The sequence below is a fragment of the Hemiscyllium ocellatum genome, chromosome 35 (assembly GCF_020745735.1).
Source record: "Hemiscyllium ocellatum isolate sHemOce1 chromosome 35, sHemOce1.pat.X.cur, whole genome shotgun sequence".
In the NCBI taxonomy this organism is placed as follows: Eukaryota; Metazoa; Chordata; class Chondrichthyes; order Orectolobiformes; family Hemiscylliidae; genus Hemiscyllium; species Hemiscyllium ocellatum.
The window spans coordinates 4,309,047-4,326,442 of NC_083435.1; the positions used below are offsets into that span (position 1 = coordinate 4,309,047).

The 17,396-nt window shown below is 49.9% G+C and overlaps 1 protein-coding gene across 2 annotated transcripts in view; it reads left to right on the forward strand.

The window, feature by feature from the left end:
• Positions 1 to 2,269: 2,269 nt before the first annotated feature.
• The window catches only part of LOC132832872 (suppressor APC domain-containing protein 2-like), a 42,465-nt gene continuing 27,338 nt past the window's right edge, over positions 2,270 to 17,396 (forward strand). For both annotated transcript variants that reach the window (XM_060851070.1, XM_060851071.1), the window contains exon 1: positions 2,270 to 3,558. In XM_060851070.1, coding sequence (XP_060707053.1) covers positions 2,526 to 3,558 — 1,033 coding nt within the window. In that variant the 5' untranslated portion in view covers positions 2,270 to 2,525. The remainder of the gene's footprint in view (positions 3,559 to 17,396) is intronic.

Here is a 17,396-nt window from a genome sequence, read left to right on the forward strand (position 1 = left end):
CTCAAACACACACAGAAAAACACATAGACATACAAAAACACAGACTGTCATTCAAAACCTGTGCAAACATCAACAAAACCTACACACGCAGACAATGATAAACACATATGTACAGACATGATTTGGAGATGTCGGTGTTGGACTGGGGTGTACAAAGTTAAACGTCATACGACACCAGGTTATAGTCCGACAGGTTTAACTGGAAGCACTAGATTTCGGAGCGGCTGAGTGAACCATCTCTGGTCTGCCTCCATTACCAGTCTATCTTTCCTGAGATACAGGGCCCCGAAACTGTTGACAGTTGCAAACTGCCCATTATGAGATTCATAGACAAGGACTCCCAAATCGTTTGGCTTTCTGCAGTCTTTCTCCATTTAAATAATATTCAGCACCTCTATTCTTCCTGCCAAACCTCACATTTCTCAACATTATTTTTGATCAGCCAAGTCTTGGCTCACTTGTTTAACCTGCCCTTCCCTCTACAGACTCTGGGTCACCTCTTGCCTTTCTGTTTATTCCTGGGTCATTTACGAACCTGGCGATAGTCTGTTTGGATTCCTCGTCTAAATGCCTCTGTTTGGAGCAGGGAGGGTGGAGGGGAGGTTTGGTCGAGCTGGGCAGGGTAGTGACAGGTTTAGTTGAGGGTAGGCAGAGGGAGCTGATCTCACTGGCTGGTGGGTGTGGGTGAGGGGTACACAGCTTTCAGGTTTGGGGGACATGAGGCATGATGTAAGGGTGGGGAGGATGGTGTAATGGGGATGGGGAGGGAGGGGGTGGAAGGAACTTGATGATCCAGTGAGTGGGTAATGCACTGTCTGCGGGAAAGGAGGGTGGAAGGAGCGACAGTAAACAATTTCAATCAGAGATTGGAATGGGAATAACCTGGAGGAGGTACCCAGTGGGGAAAGTAATGGGACTGACCGGGTACTGCTCCAAGGGGCTAGTACGGCTCAGTAAGCTGAACAGTCTCCTTCTGCACTGAGATGGCTCTATCTAACCTTGTCCAGAGGAGGTATGGCCCGAGGATTCCTGAGCTGTGGAATGTTCCCGCTCGGAGTTCCGATAGCTGCAAGGCTTTCCTTACCTTCGGAATCACTGCAGTTGGTGAAGTCCTGAGTCTGGATAATACATTCCACAATGTCATCAGCGTTGACCCTGGTGTCACTGACCCATGACGGGTAGTTCTCAGGTACTCGATTCCTCCTCCTGTAACCACACAGTCACAGGATTTTTACAGCACAGCAGGCCATTCAGCCCATCATCCCTGCATCGGTTCTATCCCCCAGGGCCCAATCTACTGCCTTTTCCCCAACTATCCCTGACCCCTCCCCCCCCCATTTCCATCCTCTGTCCCTCAGGAATGCCTCCGTCGTACCTGCCCCCTCCCCTCCATTCCCAGGCAGTACATCCCACACCCTCACTAAAGTAAAATAAGGAAGCAGGGTCACTTGACCCAAAACGTTAACTCTGTTGCTCTTTCCATGGATGCTGCCAGACCTGCTGAGTTTCTCCAGCAATTTCTGTTTTTGTTCCAGTCCCTATCCCTCTGTCATCCATGCCATTTTGTGGACTTCGTCTTAATTTTATTTTCATACTTAGGCTTTCTGTTATTGATCGAGGAGCTGTGGTATGGTGACTTAAACATTTTTCAATGTTTTATTTAAAAAATGTAAGTCACAATAAATGACTACTCTATTTTAGTCACTTGGGAGGCCGAGGAGTGACCTTATAGAGGTTTATAAAACCATGAGGGACGTGGATAAGGTAAATAGACAAAACCTTTTCCCTGGGGTGGGGGAGTCCAGAACTAGAGGGTGAGAGGGGAGGATATAAAAGAGACCTAAGGGGCAACTTTTTCACACAGAGGGTGGTACGTGTATGGAATGAGCTGCCAGAGGATGTGGTGGAGGCTGCTACAATTACAACATTTAAGAGGCATTTGGATGGGTATATGAATAGGAAGGGTTTGGAGGGATATGGGCCGGGTGCTGGCAGGTGGGACTAGGTTAATGTAGGATATCTGGTCGGCATGGACGGGTTGGACCATCAGTGTCTGTGCTGTACATCTCTATGACTCATAAGTGTACACAAACGCAGACGCATACAAAACCACACACACATTGTTTTTATATTTCTGAGCTTTTAAAACTGTGCAGTGAAATGAGAAAGAAGTGTTTTGAAACCCCGGGATTTTACAAAGACGCCTGCATGTGTTGAAAGTAAATAATAATTTGCTCCTCACACATACACACACATGCACAGGCAGAGGAACACACCCAGGACCGAAGTTAAAACGCGCACACAGACACACACACACTCTCTCTCTCAGAGAAACATCCCCCACCCCCAGCCCCCACCCGCTGGCTCTGTCCAAAGCTCAGCTCTCCGCCCAGGGCTGGTCCTGCAGCTCTCAGAGCCGGGGAGCAGGGTGAGCTGAGTGAGGGACTGCAGTGCTGTCTACATGGAGAGCCCCAGGGGGTGAGGCAGAGTCTCCCTGCCTGGTCCCCGGGAGGGCAGCTGCAGCAATGAGCCGGTCCGAGGAGCTGCACCACCGGGAGAACCGGCCGAGACTGCACCGGGACCCGCTGTCCCGGGAGCTCCAGCCCCACTCCCGCCCCAGGGACCCCCATCCCAGAGACCCCTATCCCATAGACTCCCAACCCAGGGACCCCTATCCCAGGGACCCCCATCCCAGGGACCCCCAACCCATAGACTCCCACCCCAGGGATCCCCATCCCATAGACCCCCATCCCAGGGATCCCCATCCCAGGGATCCCCATCCCAGAGACCCCCATCCCAGGGACCCCCATCCCAGGGATCCCCATCCCAGGGATCCCCATCCCAGAGACCCCTATCCCAGGGATCCCCACCCCAGGGATCCCCATCCCAGAGACCCCTATCCCAGGGATCCCCATCCCATAGACCCCCATCCCAGAGACCCCTATCCCAGGGATCCCCATCCCATAGACCCCCATCCCAGGGACCCCGACCCCAGGGACCCCTATCCCATAGACTCCCATCCCAGAGACCCCTATCCCAGGGACCCCGACCCCAGGGACCCCCATCCCATAGACTCCCATCCCAGGGACCCCTATCCCAGGGATCCCCATCCCAGGGACCCCGACCCCAGGGACCCCTATCCCATAGACTCCCATCCCAGGGACCCCCACCCCAGGGACCCCCTTCCCCAGGACCTCAGCCCCCGGGACCCGGAGCCCCGCTCGTTCCTGCACAGCCTGCGGACCCTGTTCGACATCCTGGACCAGGAGGGTCGGGGCTGGGTCGAGCTGCGGGAGATAGAGAGCCGCTGGCCGGGGGAGGGCCGGAGGGAGCCGGCGCTGCCTGCCGGACTGATGGGCTGCCTCCGGAGAGCAGCAGCGCCGAGCGGGAGGCTCACCTTCCCCCGGCTCCTGGCCGGGATCAGGGCGGCCCTGCAGCAGGAAGCCGGCAGCCCGGAGCCGGACAGTGCCCCGGGCTGCTCCCGGTACCAACAACCCGGGAAGAGCCGGAGAGATACCCCCGCGGGAGGTCACAGGAGCTGGGCAGCAGCAGCAGCAGGTCAGTGCCTCTTCACTAAAACTCAGCAACTCCAGTCCCTTCAACCACTAGATAGCACAGACCACAACATCAGGCTGGAATCGCCTTCATTCATAAAGCTGGGACAGGGAGAAGGCACTCGGTGCAGTGTTGATGTGTCAGTTTATCTATATATTCAATACATCAATCTGAGCCAAGGAGAAATCTTGTTTACAGCCTGTATATGTCTTAACATGTTTTAATTTACAGATCTGAGTCAATAAGATGTTTGGTGTACTGTCTGTCTGTGCACTAATTCATCTATATATACATAGAATAGTACAGCACAGCACAGTACAGGCCCTTCAGCCCTCACTGTTGTGCTGACCTTTTATCCTACTCTAAGATCAGACCAACCCACACACCTCTCATCGCAATATCATCCAAGTAAAAAGTGAGGTCTGCAGATGCTGGAGGTCAGAGCTGAAAATGTGTTGCTGGTTAAAGCGCAGCAGGTCAGGCAGCATCCAAGGAACAGGAAATTCGACGTTTCGGACACAAGCCCTTCGTCAGGAATGATATCATCCAAGTGCCTATTTAAGAGTCGCTGAAATGTTCCTAATGTATCCCACTCTACTACCACTGCTGGTAGAGCATTCTACACACCCACCACTCTCTGCGTAAAGAACCTTCCTCTGCCATCTCCCCGAAACCTTCCCCCAGTTACCTTAAAATTACTCCCCCTTGTGATGGACATTTCTGCCCTGGGTGAAGAAGTCTCTGGCCATCCACTCTATCTATGCCTCTCACCATCTTGTACACCTTGATCAAGTCACCTCTTAGCCGCCTTCACTCTAAGGAGAAAAGCCCTAGCTCCCTCAAGCTTTCTTCATAAGACATGCCCTCCAGTCCAGGCAGCATCCTGGTCAACCTCCTCTGCACCCTCTCTAAAACTTCCACGTTTTCCCTATAATGAGGTCGATCAGAATGGGGGAACACAATATTCCAAGTATGGTCTAACCAGGGCTGTATAGAGCTGCAGCATAACCTCGCAGCTCTTAAACTCAATCCCCCTGTGAATGAAAGCCACCACACCATACGCCTTCTTAACAACCTGATCAACTTGGGCGGCAACTTTGAGGGATCTATGGACATGGACACCAAAATCCCTCTGTTCCTCCACACTGCCAAGAATCCTGCCTTTAACCTTGTATTCTGCATTCAAATCCAACTTCCAAAGTGAATGAACTTTTTAGTTCATAAACCCGAGAAGGGTGAAGGAGTTTTGCTGGCAGTGTACACGTATCAGTTCATCAATATATTTAGTAGTTTTTAATTCGGACAGTTGAGACAAGGAGAAGGAAAGGACTGAATATACAGTGGACAGCACAGTCTGCAACACCACATTGTAATCTCCTTAATTCATAGAGTTTAGGGTGACAGGGGAAAGATATAAAAGAGACCTTAGGAGCAACATTTTCACACAGAGGGTGGTACGTGTATGGAATGAGCTGCCAGAGGAAGTGGTGGAGGCTGGTACAATTACAACATCTGGGTGGATATATGAATAGGAAGGGTTTGGAGGGATATGGGCCGGGTGCTGTCAAGTGGGAATAGATTGGGTTGGGATATCTGGTTGGCATGGATGAGATGGACTGAAGGGTCTGTTTCCATGCTGTTCATCTTAATGAATCTATGAGTCTATCTGAGGCAAGGAAAAGGAATTTGGTGCAGTGTGTTCAAGTCAGTCTATCAATATATTTATAAACCTGAGATAGAGAAAAGGAACTTGGTGTACCTTGTATGTATGTCAGTCTATCAATATTCTTAACACTTTTTAATTTATTGAGCTGAGTCAAGGAGAAAGTATTCAGGTGTGTGTGTGTGTGTGTGTGTGTATCAATATATTTAACACTTTTTCATTCATACATCTGAGGCAGTGAGAAGGAACTTGATATACAGCGTGTATATGTCAGACTCAAAAAGTGTGGCACTGGAAAAGCACAGCAGGTCAGGCAGCATTTGAGGAGCAGGAGAGTCAATGTTTCAGGCATAAGCAATGACCCACATCAATTCAACACCTTGCCCAGCATCCTCTTCAGGGCACTAAATTATTGATGGGCACTAAATGCCACCTTCTCAGTGGTGCCCCCAACCTGATTCAGAGCTCACCACCCGGCCTTTAGCAGTAACCCCTGGGTTTCATGATTTGGAGATGCCGGTGTTGGACTGGGGTGTATCAAGTTAAAAATCCCACAACACCAGGTTATAGTCCAACAGGGTTATTTGGAAGCACCAGCTTTCGGAGCGTCGCTCCAAACCACCTCATCAAACACTTGAAGAAGGAGCATCGCTCCGAAAGCTAGTGTGCTTCCAAGTAAACCTGTTGGACTATAACCTGGTGTTGTGTGATTTTTTTAACTTTATGCACCCCGGGTTTGTCTGCCTTGTTAGAAATCTGCTTTCTCTTGATGTCACTGCACTTTATCAACGTGTGCTGGAGATCGAAAACAAATCTTTGAGTTAAACTGACAGCAGGAAAGAAAGACAGAGACCACACTCAGTAATAACCTGCAGACAACATTGGCAGCTGGGATAGATTTTTTCAGCATGATCTCAATCGTCCTAGCCAGAGTTGAGGATTTTATCTTGTTTTACTTTATTCTTGATCCAAATCTCGTTCGTTGCCATGTGTGTATGTGATACTCCCTTCCCCACAGCACGGTTCCTGCACCAAACACTATGCAAACGTTCAAAGCATCTGCTCACTACCCCCCCATCTTCTCCTGGGGCCATACAAACATATCAGTGATAGGAGTAGGACTGGGGCCATTCTGCCCTTTGAGCCTGAGCTGTCTGTGTTCCGAGTTGCATGTTCCTGCTTGCCCCCCCCCCCCACCGAGTACCCCCGCCCCCTCCCTCACACAGACCAACCCATCTCCATCTGAAAGATATTCAATGTCCCGACACACACCCCCACCCTCTGAGACAGAGAGCTCCACACACACAACCATCACACAACCATCTGAGAGAACGCCATTCTCCTTGTCCCTGTCCTGGGGGGTGGGGGGAGGGGGGGAAAGGGGGGCTGACCCCTACTTTTGTACCAGTGGCGCCCCCTCCAGCCCCCAGTTCTGGACTGACCCCCAAGAGGAAATCATCCCTTTTTCCAAATCCCCACCCAGCCCAGGATCTTATACACTTCAATCCAATCACCCCTCACTCTCTACACTCCAGGGGACAAGAGCCCAGTCTGTCCTACTCGATCCAATCTGAGAAACCTCCTGTGGACCACCTCCTTATACAAGGAGACCAAAACAGCACAGAGGGTTCGAGACGTGGTCTTACCCGTGGAACTGTAACACAACATCTTGACTTTTAGAGATTAGATTCTGTGCAGTATGGAAACAGGCCTTTCGGCCCAACACGTCCACATCGACCCTCTTAAGAGTAACTCACCCAGACCTATTCCCCTACCCTATATTTACCCCTGACTAATGCACCTAACACTATGGGCTATTTAGCATGGCCATCTTTGGACTGTGGGAGGAAACTGGAGCACCTGGAGGAAACCCACGCAGACACGGGAAGAATGTGCAATCTCCACACGGATAGTCACCCAAGGTGGGAATCGAACCCAGATCCCTGGTGCTGTGAGGCAGCAGTGCTAACCACTGAGCCACCATGCCACCCCATCCTAGAATTCCACAGCACAGAAAAGGGCACTTCGGCCCATCGAGTCTGTCCTGGTCGAAACCAAGCATCTACCCACTGAATTCCTCTTGTAATTAAGCTCAGTATCCCATGAGCCTCCTTCATTCCTGGCTGTGCCAGCACACTTGAGACTCAATCACTAAAACAGCCAGCTCCCAGTTCAGCTCAGATTCCCACATTTCCTTGAAAGGGAATAACCCAACATTCCAGTTAAGGATACGACAGGAGCAGGTGGAATGCTGGGTTTTTGGACTGAGATTTAAGGAGCGTGTAGCTTAATGCTGTTTGCTCGGCTGCTGTGTTAGAGAATCGATCTGGGCATTCCCAGGGTCTCCGCACCCCCCCCCAGTCTCACATCAGTCTCACCCGTGTACCTGACCCCCACAGTGTGAAATGGCAATCTTAGACAGCTGCCCTGGGTCACCCTCAGAAGGTGCACTACCACAGCAGCTGACCTTTCTCCAGCCCAATGGTGAAAATCTAAGCTGCAGAATCATTACAGCACGGACAGTGGCCACTCAGCCCATCACTTTTGGAATATTGCGTTCAATTCTGGTGTCCCTGCTGAAGGAAGGATGTTGCTAAACTGGAAAGGGCTCAGGAAGGAGTTGCCAGGGTTGGAGGGTCTGAGATACAGAGAGAGGCTGAATAGGCTGGGGCTGTTTTTCTTGGAGCGTCTGAGGCTGGGGAGTGACCTTATGGAAGTTTATAAAATCATGAGATGCATGGATAGGATAAATAGACAAGGTTTAAAATCTGATCTTTTCCCCAGGGTCGGGGAGTCCAGAACTGGAGGGCATAGGTTCAAGTTGAGAGGGGAAAGATATAAAAACGACCTGAGGTCCTTTCTCATGGTGAGGATGGTGCGTATTTGGAATGAGCTGCCAGAGGAAGTGGTGGAGGCTGGTACAATTACAACATTAGTCATAGAGTCATCGAGATGTACAGCACGGAAACAAACCGTTCGGTCCAACTCATCCATACCGACCAGATATCCCAACCCAATCTAGTCCCGCCTGCCACACCTGGCCCATGTCCCTCCAAACCCTTTAAAAGGCATTTGGATGGATATATGAATAGGAAGGGTTTAGAGCGATATGAGCCAAATGCAGGCAAATGGGACTAGATTAGGTTTGGAGATCTGGTCGATATCAATGAATTGGACCAAAGGCCTCCATGCTGTATGACTCCCAGCCCATGTTAGCCTCTCCCCAGAACAGTCCAATCCATCACCTTCCTCTTTCCCTTCCCCATAGCCCTACAGATTTATTTGGCTCAAGTGCCCATTCAATTTCCTTTATAAATCCCTCTTCCTTCCAGGTTAGAAACTGGATTTGATGCAAAACCAGATTACACCTGTTCTTATCCGTGTGTCCCCCTGGATGAGTTGAATCATTAGCTGTCCTTTGAGGTTTTGCTATTTCCCTCCTGTCATCCCATTCTGAGTTTCAACTAACATATACACACTGTACACCAAGTTCCTTCTGTCTCTCTGACCCTGGGTTTTATGACTCCCCATTGCTCACAGAGGCCTGGAACAACCTCAGGCCATTCTTGGATTGATCAACTGCACCGTAACTCCCTGCTCTCTGCTGGAAGAAAAAACAGGAGACAGCTGCTGTTTGGAATTGGACCAGGGCCAAGGTGGAGCTGTGCGCCTGTGCACGGGTGAACAATGTATGTCAAAGCTTCTGGGCTACTGGTGAATGACTCTGACACTCGGCTCCTCCACAGCAGGGACAGCTCTCTCTCCACCTCCCCCAGGGACTGAAGTCATTCGGTGTGAACCATTCGCATCTGTCTGTGTGCTAGTCAGAGAGATTAGGCAGAAAGGAACAGAGAGCAAGACAGGAAGGAAGGGAGGGAGAGAACAGGAGCAATGTGTGTGTGGGGGGAGAGAGAGAGAGAGAGAGAGAGAAACAAAGAGAGAGTTTGGGAGATAGAGTGGGAGAAAGAAAGACAAAAAAACACTACAGATAAAGAGAAAGAAAGAGGCCAATAAAGTGAACAGGAAAAGCTAATCTGAGAGCTAATGGAGAAAGGAAGTGAGAATGAGTGAGTGAGTCACAGGTGGATAGGGCATTATGGAAAAAAAAGTGAACAAAATGCCAACCCCCTGTTCTCTGGCTGTTTTAATCCAGCATGAAACATTCATTTTGCGTTCTCACTCTGTCAGACCAGGGGACCTTTATTATTCATAAAGTGGTTTTCACTCACACTGTGTCAAATTCCTCTTGTCTGCCTTAGGTCTATTAATTTAAAAGTCTTTATTAAAATCCTGGCTGTATCTTTACCAAACTGTTTCAGCGCTGAATGCATTCGCCCTCTTATTTTCATTCACTCTCCAGCACGTTCCTTCCGTCAGACTTAGCTCAATAAATTAAAGAGTTTTTAAATTATTAAAATCTGACATTTAGACAGTTCGTGCCCAGTGACTGCAGTCTGTCATAGGGCTGTTTTGCTGTTAAATATATGAAATAATCTGATGTTCAGACTGCTATGTGTTAATGTACTGCTTCAGTATTAAGTCATGGAATTTGACAATACAAAAGGTGCATTTGACCCATTGTGTCTGCACTCGCTCCTGAAAGAGCAAGCCAGCTTGTCCCATTCTCCAGCCCTATCTCCGTAGCCCTCTAAATTCATTACTTTCGAATATATCTCCAGCTCTTTTTTAAAACCTCCTATGGAGACTCCTTCCCACCATCTCCCAGGCAGCAAAGACATTTCCCCTTGTCTCACTCGCAATGAAAGCGAGCATGCCATCTGCCGTCTTTACCACCCTACCCAAGATTGGAGAACTATGGGCTTGAACCCCAAGATCCTTCAGTACATCAGTGCTGTCCTGGGTCCTGCCTTTAACTGTATACTTGTTTTTAACTTTTGATCTTTCAAAGTGCAGCACCTCACACTTACCCAGATTAAACGCCATTTGCCATTTCTCTGCCCATAATTGCATTTGATCTATATCCCACTCGATCCTTTGACAACCTTCTACACTATCCGCAACTCCACCATCTTTGTATCATCTGCAATCTTACTAACCCACTCATCTACATTTTCATCCAAGTCACTTATAAATGACGGAAGCAGCAGAGGTTCGAATATGGATCCGTGTGGAACACCACTAGTCACAGATTTCCAACCTTAAAAACACCCTTTCACCATTACCCTCTGCCATCTATGGCCAAGCCAAATCTGAATCCACGTGACCAAGTCAGTATGGATCCCATGCATCTTCTAGCTGAGCCTACTATAAGGGACCTTGTTGAAAGCCTTACTAAAATCCTTGAACAATTAAACAACACCCATCGCTCTATCCTTAGTCAGCTCCTCAAAACATTCAGTCAAGTTAGTATGACATGATGTGTCCTGCACAAAGCTATGCTGACTGTTTCTAATGGGGCCATGCTTCTCCAAGTGTGTATAAACCCTACCCTGAAGAACTCTCTCCAATAGCTTCCCAATCACTGATGTGAGACTCGTCGGTTTGTGGTTTCCTGGATTATCCCTATTTCCTTCTTGGACAGAGCAACAACATTAGCTATTTGCCAGTCCTCCCGGACCTCTCCGCTGGTTAGCAAGGATACAGAGAGCTTGGTCAAAGATAGGCCACTGAAGAAGGCTTTTGGCACACTGGTCTTCATCAGTCAGGGCATTGAGTATAGATTACTCACAGTATGGAAACAGGCCCTTCGGCCCAACAAGTCACTGACCCTCTGAAGAGCAATCCACCCAGACCCATTCCCTACATTTACCCCTTCACCTAACACTACTGGGCAATTTCCCATGGCCAATTCACCTAACCTGCACATGTTTGGATTGCGGGAGAGAACTGGAGCACCCACGCAGACATGGGGAAAATGTGCAAACTCCACACAGACAGTTGCCTGAAGCGGGAATTGAACCCGGGTCTCTGGCGCTGTGAGGCAGAAGTGCTAACCGCTGCGCCACTGTGTCACCCAGAAGTTGGGAAGTCATGCTGCAGTTGTACAGGATGTTGGTGAAGCCACACTTGGGAGGATTGTGTTCAGTTTTGGTCACCTTGCTATAGGAAGGATGTTATTAAACTAGAAAGAGTGCAGAAGAAATTTACAAGGATATTGCCAGGACTGAAGGGACTGTGTTACTAGGTGAGGTTGGACAAGATAGTACTTTGCTCTTGAGGAGACTGAGGGGGGACCTTATCGAGGTGTATAAGATCATGTGAGGTATGGATAGAGTGAATGCACTCAGTCTTTTTCCCAGGGTTGGGGAATCAAGGATTAGAGGGCATCAGGTTAAGGTTAGAGGGGAAAGAATAAAAGGGAACTTGAGTGCAACATTTTTACACCAAGGGTGATACACATATGGAATGAGCTGCCAGTGGAAGTGGTTGAGGTGGGTATCTGAACAACATTTATTTGGCATTTGGACAGACACATGGACAGGAGAGGTTTAGAAGGATATGAGCAAGGAAATAGATTTTTGTGCATGGACATTTTGGTCAGCATGGGCCAGTTGAGACTAAAGGGCCTGTTTCCATGCTGAAGGACTCCATGGCTCTATCACTCTGGAACAGTGAATGAACTGGACATCTTGTACACCCGTGGGTGACACGGTGGCACAGTGGTTAGCACTGCTGCTTCACTGCGCCAGAGACCCGGGTTCAATTCATATCGAAGTGGATGGTGTGGAGTTTGCACATTCTCCCCATGTCTGCGTGGGTTTCCTCCCAGTGCTCTGGCTTCCTCCCGCCATCCAAAAATGTGCAGGTTAGGTGAATTGGCCATGCTGAATTGCCCGTATTGTTAGGTGAAGGGGTAAATGTAGGGGAATGGGTCTGGGTGGGTTGTGCTTCAGTGGGTCGGTGTGGACTTGTTTCCACACTGTCAGTAATCTAAATATAAATACTGTTGCTGCAAGATTAGGTCAGAGACTGGGAATCCAGCATTGTGTAACTCATCTCCTGTCTCCTCATGCTTGTCCCACATCGACAAAGCACAACTCAGGAGCAGAATACTCCCTACTTTCCCCGGATGGGGGCAGTTCCAAAAACACTCAAGAAGCTCGATACCATCCAGGGACAAAGCATTCACTTCCTCCACCACCCGATGTGTGGAACAGTGTGTATCATCTTCAAGATACCCTGCAGAAACTCACCAAACATCCCCTCCCTCCACCCCCGATGCTCAGTAACAGCAGTGTGTACCATCTACAAGATACCCTGCAGAAACTCACCAAGACCCTCAGGCAGCACCTTCCAAACCCAAGGCCACTTCCATCCAGAAGGACAAGGGGCAGCAGATCCATGGGAACCCCACCCCCTGCAAGTTCCCCTCCGAGCCCCTCCCCATCCCGACTTGGAAATATATCGGCCGTTCCTTCAGTGTGGCTGGGTCCCAATCCTGGAATTCCCTCCCTAAGGGACATTGTGGGTCTACCCACAGCACATGGACTGCAGCGGTTCAAGAAGGCAGCTCACCCCCACCTTCTCAAGGGGGAGGGCAACTAGGGACAGGGGCAATAAATGCAGCTCACCCCCACCTTCTCAAGGGGGAGGGCAACTAGGGACAGGGGCAGTAAATGCAGCTCACCCTCACCTTCTCAAGGGGGGCAACTAGGGACAGGGGCAGGAAATGCAGCTCACCCCCACCTTCTCAAGGGGGGCAACTAGGGACAGGGGCAGGAAATGCTGGGCCAAACCGTGATGAGCTCATCTTATGACAGGAATAAAGTCAATGGGTGGTTTTGAACTCTCAAAGTGAATGTGATGGGGCTGAACCTGAAAACCCGTGAGCTGTGTTACTTGAATAAAACTGTGATTCGGGAAGTAACAAACCCCAGGGAGATCCTCTTTAATTTGTTTTCCAGTTTCCTGAGCTGAGATCTTTCACAGGCAGACCAGGGTCACGCACGGCTGTGAGTTACCCCCACCTTGTCCCCCCATCCGCCCGTCACTGACTGCCCAGTGTCAGGGGCCCAGATCTACTGGAAACTCTTTGACTTCACACAAAAGCAAAACCTTTCATCATCCCCCCCTCCCCACCCCCCACCCCACTCTCCTCCCCCCCACCCCACCATGGACAACTAGGACCTTCAATCACAACCTTGAGGAAACGCTACCTTGGCCGGGATCCTCCAGGAACGTTCCATGGTCCGGCTGGAAACAGTGACTTCTGACCACATGCAGAACTTTCTGTGTCTTAGCAACCGGCTTTCCCAAGGGATGACCATGGATGAAGAGGAGCAGCACTGTGCCTGCTCTGGCTTCTTCAGACAACAGGGACCCCTGGAAATCAGCAAAGGGCCATGTGCTGATCCATGTTCCTCGACTGTAGTGAAACCTGGTCTGTCCGCTCACAACCCATTCAGATCCTGGAGAGCTTCCCACTGCTGAGGGCTGAGTTGAAACCTCATCAGATGGAGAGATTGCCAGACCAACGTGACCATCCCCAGAAAGTTGCATCTGTCTGTATCAAAGCCCTGCTCATCTGGAATCAATGGACAGGCCATTGCATCTGTAGGCCTGAAACCCATCTCCATCAGGAGGGTCTCTCCCAGCAAGGTCTCCTCTTCCAGCAGGTTCCTCCTCTCCCAGCAGGTTTTTCCTCTCCTGGCAGGCTCCTCCTGTCCCAGCAGGCTCCTTCTCTCCCAGTAGGTTCCTACTCTCCCAGCGGGTTTTTCCTCTCCCAGCAGGCTCCTCCCATCCCAGCAGGCTCCTTCTCTCCAAGCATGTTTCCCCTGTCCCAGCAGGTTCCTCCTCTCCCAGCAGGAAAGTGCAGCCAAACAGCAAGGGGAAGGTTTGTGCTCAATGTTGACAGAAAGCGTGGCAGTGTTGCTATCCCTGACTGGGAGGAGAAAATTGCTGAGCGTTCAGCGTGGCCTCCCTCTCGAACCAAGACACTTCAAGGCTCAGCAGCTCAACCATGAGGGAGAGTGGTGACAGCAGAGGGTGGAACTGCCCATTCCATTTGCCTGTGTGATAACTTGTCCCCACATCTTGGAGAATGTATGGAGCTAACACTGAGCACCCTGACTCTGCTGAAGGCCCATCCAGGCTGACACGCACCATCCTCGAACCTGGGCACCCCAGCAGCAACTGTTCCCTGTCTGTCCACACTGCTCAGTAATCATAGTCAGAGTACCACTTGATATTGTTATTCCATTTAACTTCCAATGATACCGATCGTGAGCCTGTGTTTCTGAACTGGTTTGACCCTGATCTGGGCTGGTGTTACAGATAAAGAGACCATGATATTGACTGGAAGCAGTTGATAGCCCCCACACTGTTTCCAGATAGTTTGTGACGAGCTTATGGTCTTTGTAGAAGTAACTTGCACCGATGTGTCTGCCTGGTGGGACACCAGGACCATCTTAACGCAACGTACAGCCAATGAGGTTCTTTGGATTATGCACTTATTGCTGTTGGAAACATGGTATCCCATTAGCAGACAAATACCAATGAGACTATCAACAAATTGAGAGATAGACATTGACCAGCATGAACTCTTTGATGTGGGAATTTGTCCCTCTGCTGTAGATAGCATCAGTTTAAGGTCTGAGCTGAATGAGAGCATCTCTGAGTGCGCAGCACTGAGTCTGTCAGTACTACAGACGTCCAGGCTCAATTAGCAATAGGCATGGACAATGGGCGCAGCTGTTCGGCCTTGTTAATAAGAGCTGATTTCTCTGCCCACCACCCTGGATATTTCCAGCAGATGGGTCGGATGGGGTACAAAGTTTCCCACTTCCCTCTTCTCTGGGCCTAGTCCCAACCAACTGTTGGACCCCCTCACCATTGCGATGTTGCGACCCTCTGGCTGGGCAAATGACCTCTGTCAGACCACGATGCCAGCAGCTGCAGGTGGAGGGAGACTGGAACATGGGCCAGATGGCTTTCATTCCTGGGTTTACAGGCAGGCAGACCACATTTGGAGTATTGTGCACAGTTTTGGACCCGATATCTCAGGAAGGATGTGCTGGCCCTCGAGCGGGGTTCAGAGGATGTTCACGAGAATGGTCCCAAGTGAGAAATGTTTGAGGACTCTGGGTCTATACTCAATGGGGTTGAGAAGGATGAGGGGGGATGTAACATACAGAATACTGAATGGCCTGGACAGAGTCGATGTTGGGGAGATGTTTCCATTGTAGGAGAGACTAGGACCCAAGGGAACAGCCTTAGAGTAAAGGGAAGGTCTTCTAAAGTGGAGATAAGGAGAAACATCTGCAGCCAGAGAGTGGTTTCCATGCAATCCTGGTCTCCTTCCTAACGGAAAGATGTTGTGAAACTTGAAGGGGTTCAGAAAAGATTTACAAGGATGTTGCCAGGGTTGGAGGATCTGAGCTACAGGGAGAGGCTGAACAGGCTGGGGCTGTTTTCCCTGGAGCGTTGGAGGCTGAGGGGTGACCTTATAGAGGTTTATAAAATTATGAGGGGCATGGATAAGATAAATAGGCAAAGTCTTTTCCCTGGGGTAGGGGAGTCCAGTCTAGAGGGCATAGGTTTAGGGTGAGAGGGGAAAGATATAAAAGAGACCTAAGGAGCAACATTTTCATGCAGAGGGTGGAATGAGCTGCCAGAGGATGTGGTGGAGGCTGGTACAATTACAACATTTAAGAGGCATTTGGATGGGTATATGAATAGGAAGGGTTTGGAGGGATATGGGCCGGGTGCTGGCAGATGGGACTAGATTGGGTTGGGATATCTGGTCGGCATGGACGGGTTGGACCGAATGGTCTGTTTCCGTGCTGTACATTTCTATGACTCTATGGTGAATCTATGGAATTCATTGCCAAGGAAGGCTGTGAAGGCAGCTCATGAGTGTATTTAAGATGGAGATAGATAGGTTCTTTGGGTATCAAGAGGATCAAGGGTTACAGGGAGAAAGCGGGAAAATGGGGTTGAGAACCTTATCAGCCATGATTGAATGGTGGAGCAGATGTGATGGGCTGAATGGCCTAATTTCTACTCCTATGTCTTCTGTCTCATGGTCAAAATACCAGGAAAGAAGGGTCTAGGACCTGAAATGTTAACTCTGCTTTCTCTCTCTCCCTTCAGACCTGTTACATTTCTCCAGCGGTTTCTGGGTTTTTTTTCTTGAAGCTTGGCCTGAGCAGCTGTGCTAGGTCAGGGCTCCCTCTGTCCTGCTCTGCTCCAAGGTTGGAAGTTCACCTCTCCCTCAGAGTGATGGAGGACCTGAAACTGGATGCTGAGGTGCTGCGCTGAGTGAGCCATCCATGCCTCAGCCAATCCATTGCTGCCCTCGCCCCCATGTCTACCCCACTGTTCAACAGGTTTCCCTGAGGCAAGGTCAGATGTTGGTGACCTCCTCACTTCTCAAGACATTACCCATTGCTCCCAGCTGCCTGGAAACACGGTGGAGACTGGTCCAATCGAGCCGTTTGGGCGGGGTGGGGGGTGGCCATTGGATTATGTAGATAGAAATGATGAGCAGGGATATGGGGACAAAAGGCACGAGGTGATAGAAGCAGCTCAGGTGTGATGGGCTGAACGGCCACATTCGGTAACAATTCTGTGCAAGACCATTGGACCTTGCGATTGAAAGTTGTTGGTGTGCCTTGCTGAAGAGTTGCTTGTCAGAGTCAGGGAATGAAGTGAGGGCACAGTGCTTCATCAGTTAGGGCAGGTTCAGCCTAACCCTCACCCTTCAACTAAGGGGGCGGCACAGTGGTTAGCACTGCTGTCTCTCAGCACTAGGGTCCCAGGTTCGATCCCACTCTTGGGCGACTGTCTGTGTGGAGTTTGCACATTCTCCCCGTGTCTGCGTGGGTTACCTCTGGGTGCTCCGGTTTCCTCCCACAGTCCAAAGATGTGCAGGTCGGGTGAATTGGCCATGCTAAATTGCCCACAATGTTTGGTGCATTAGTTAGAGGGATATAGGACTGGGTGGGTTACTCTTCGGTGGGTCAGTGTGGACTAGTTGGGCCGAAGGGCCTGTTTCCACACTGTAGGGAATCTAGTAATCTAAACTAAGCAAAACAGGACTTAAATCACCCACCATGAAGGTGGAGGTATTGACTGTGGAACCATGGACATCTCAGAGTGAGGTGGCGATGATGCAAGGACATTCTGGGATCCTGAGACGGTTAATGCTGTGATCTGGCCAGAGTTTCCAAGCATCAAGATAGATCGATGTGCGAAACTGCAGTGCTCCTGTTGTCTG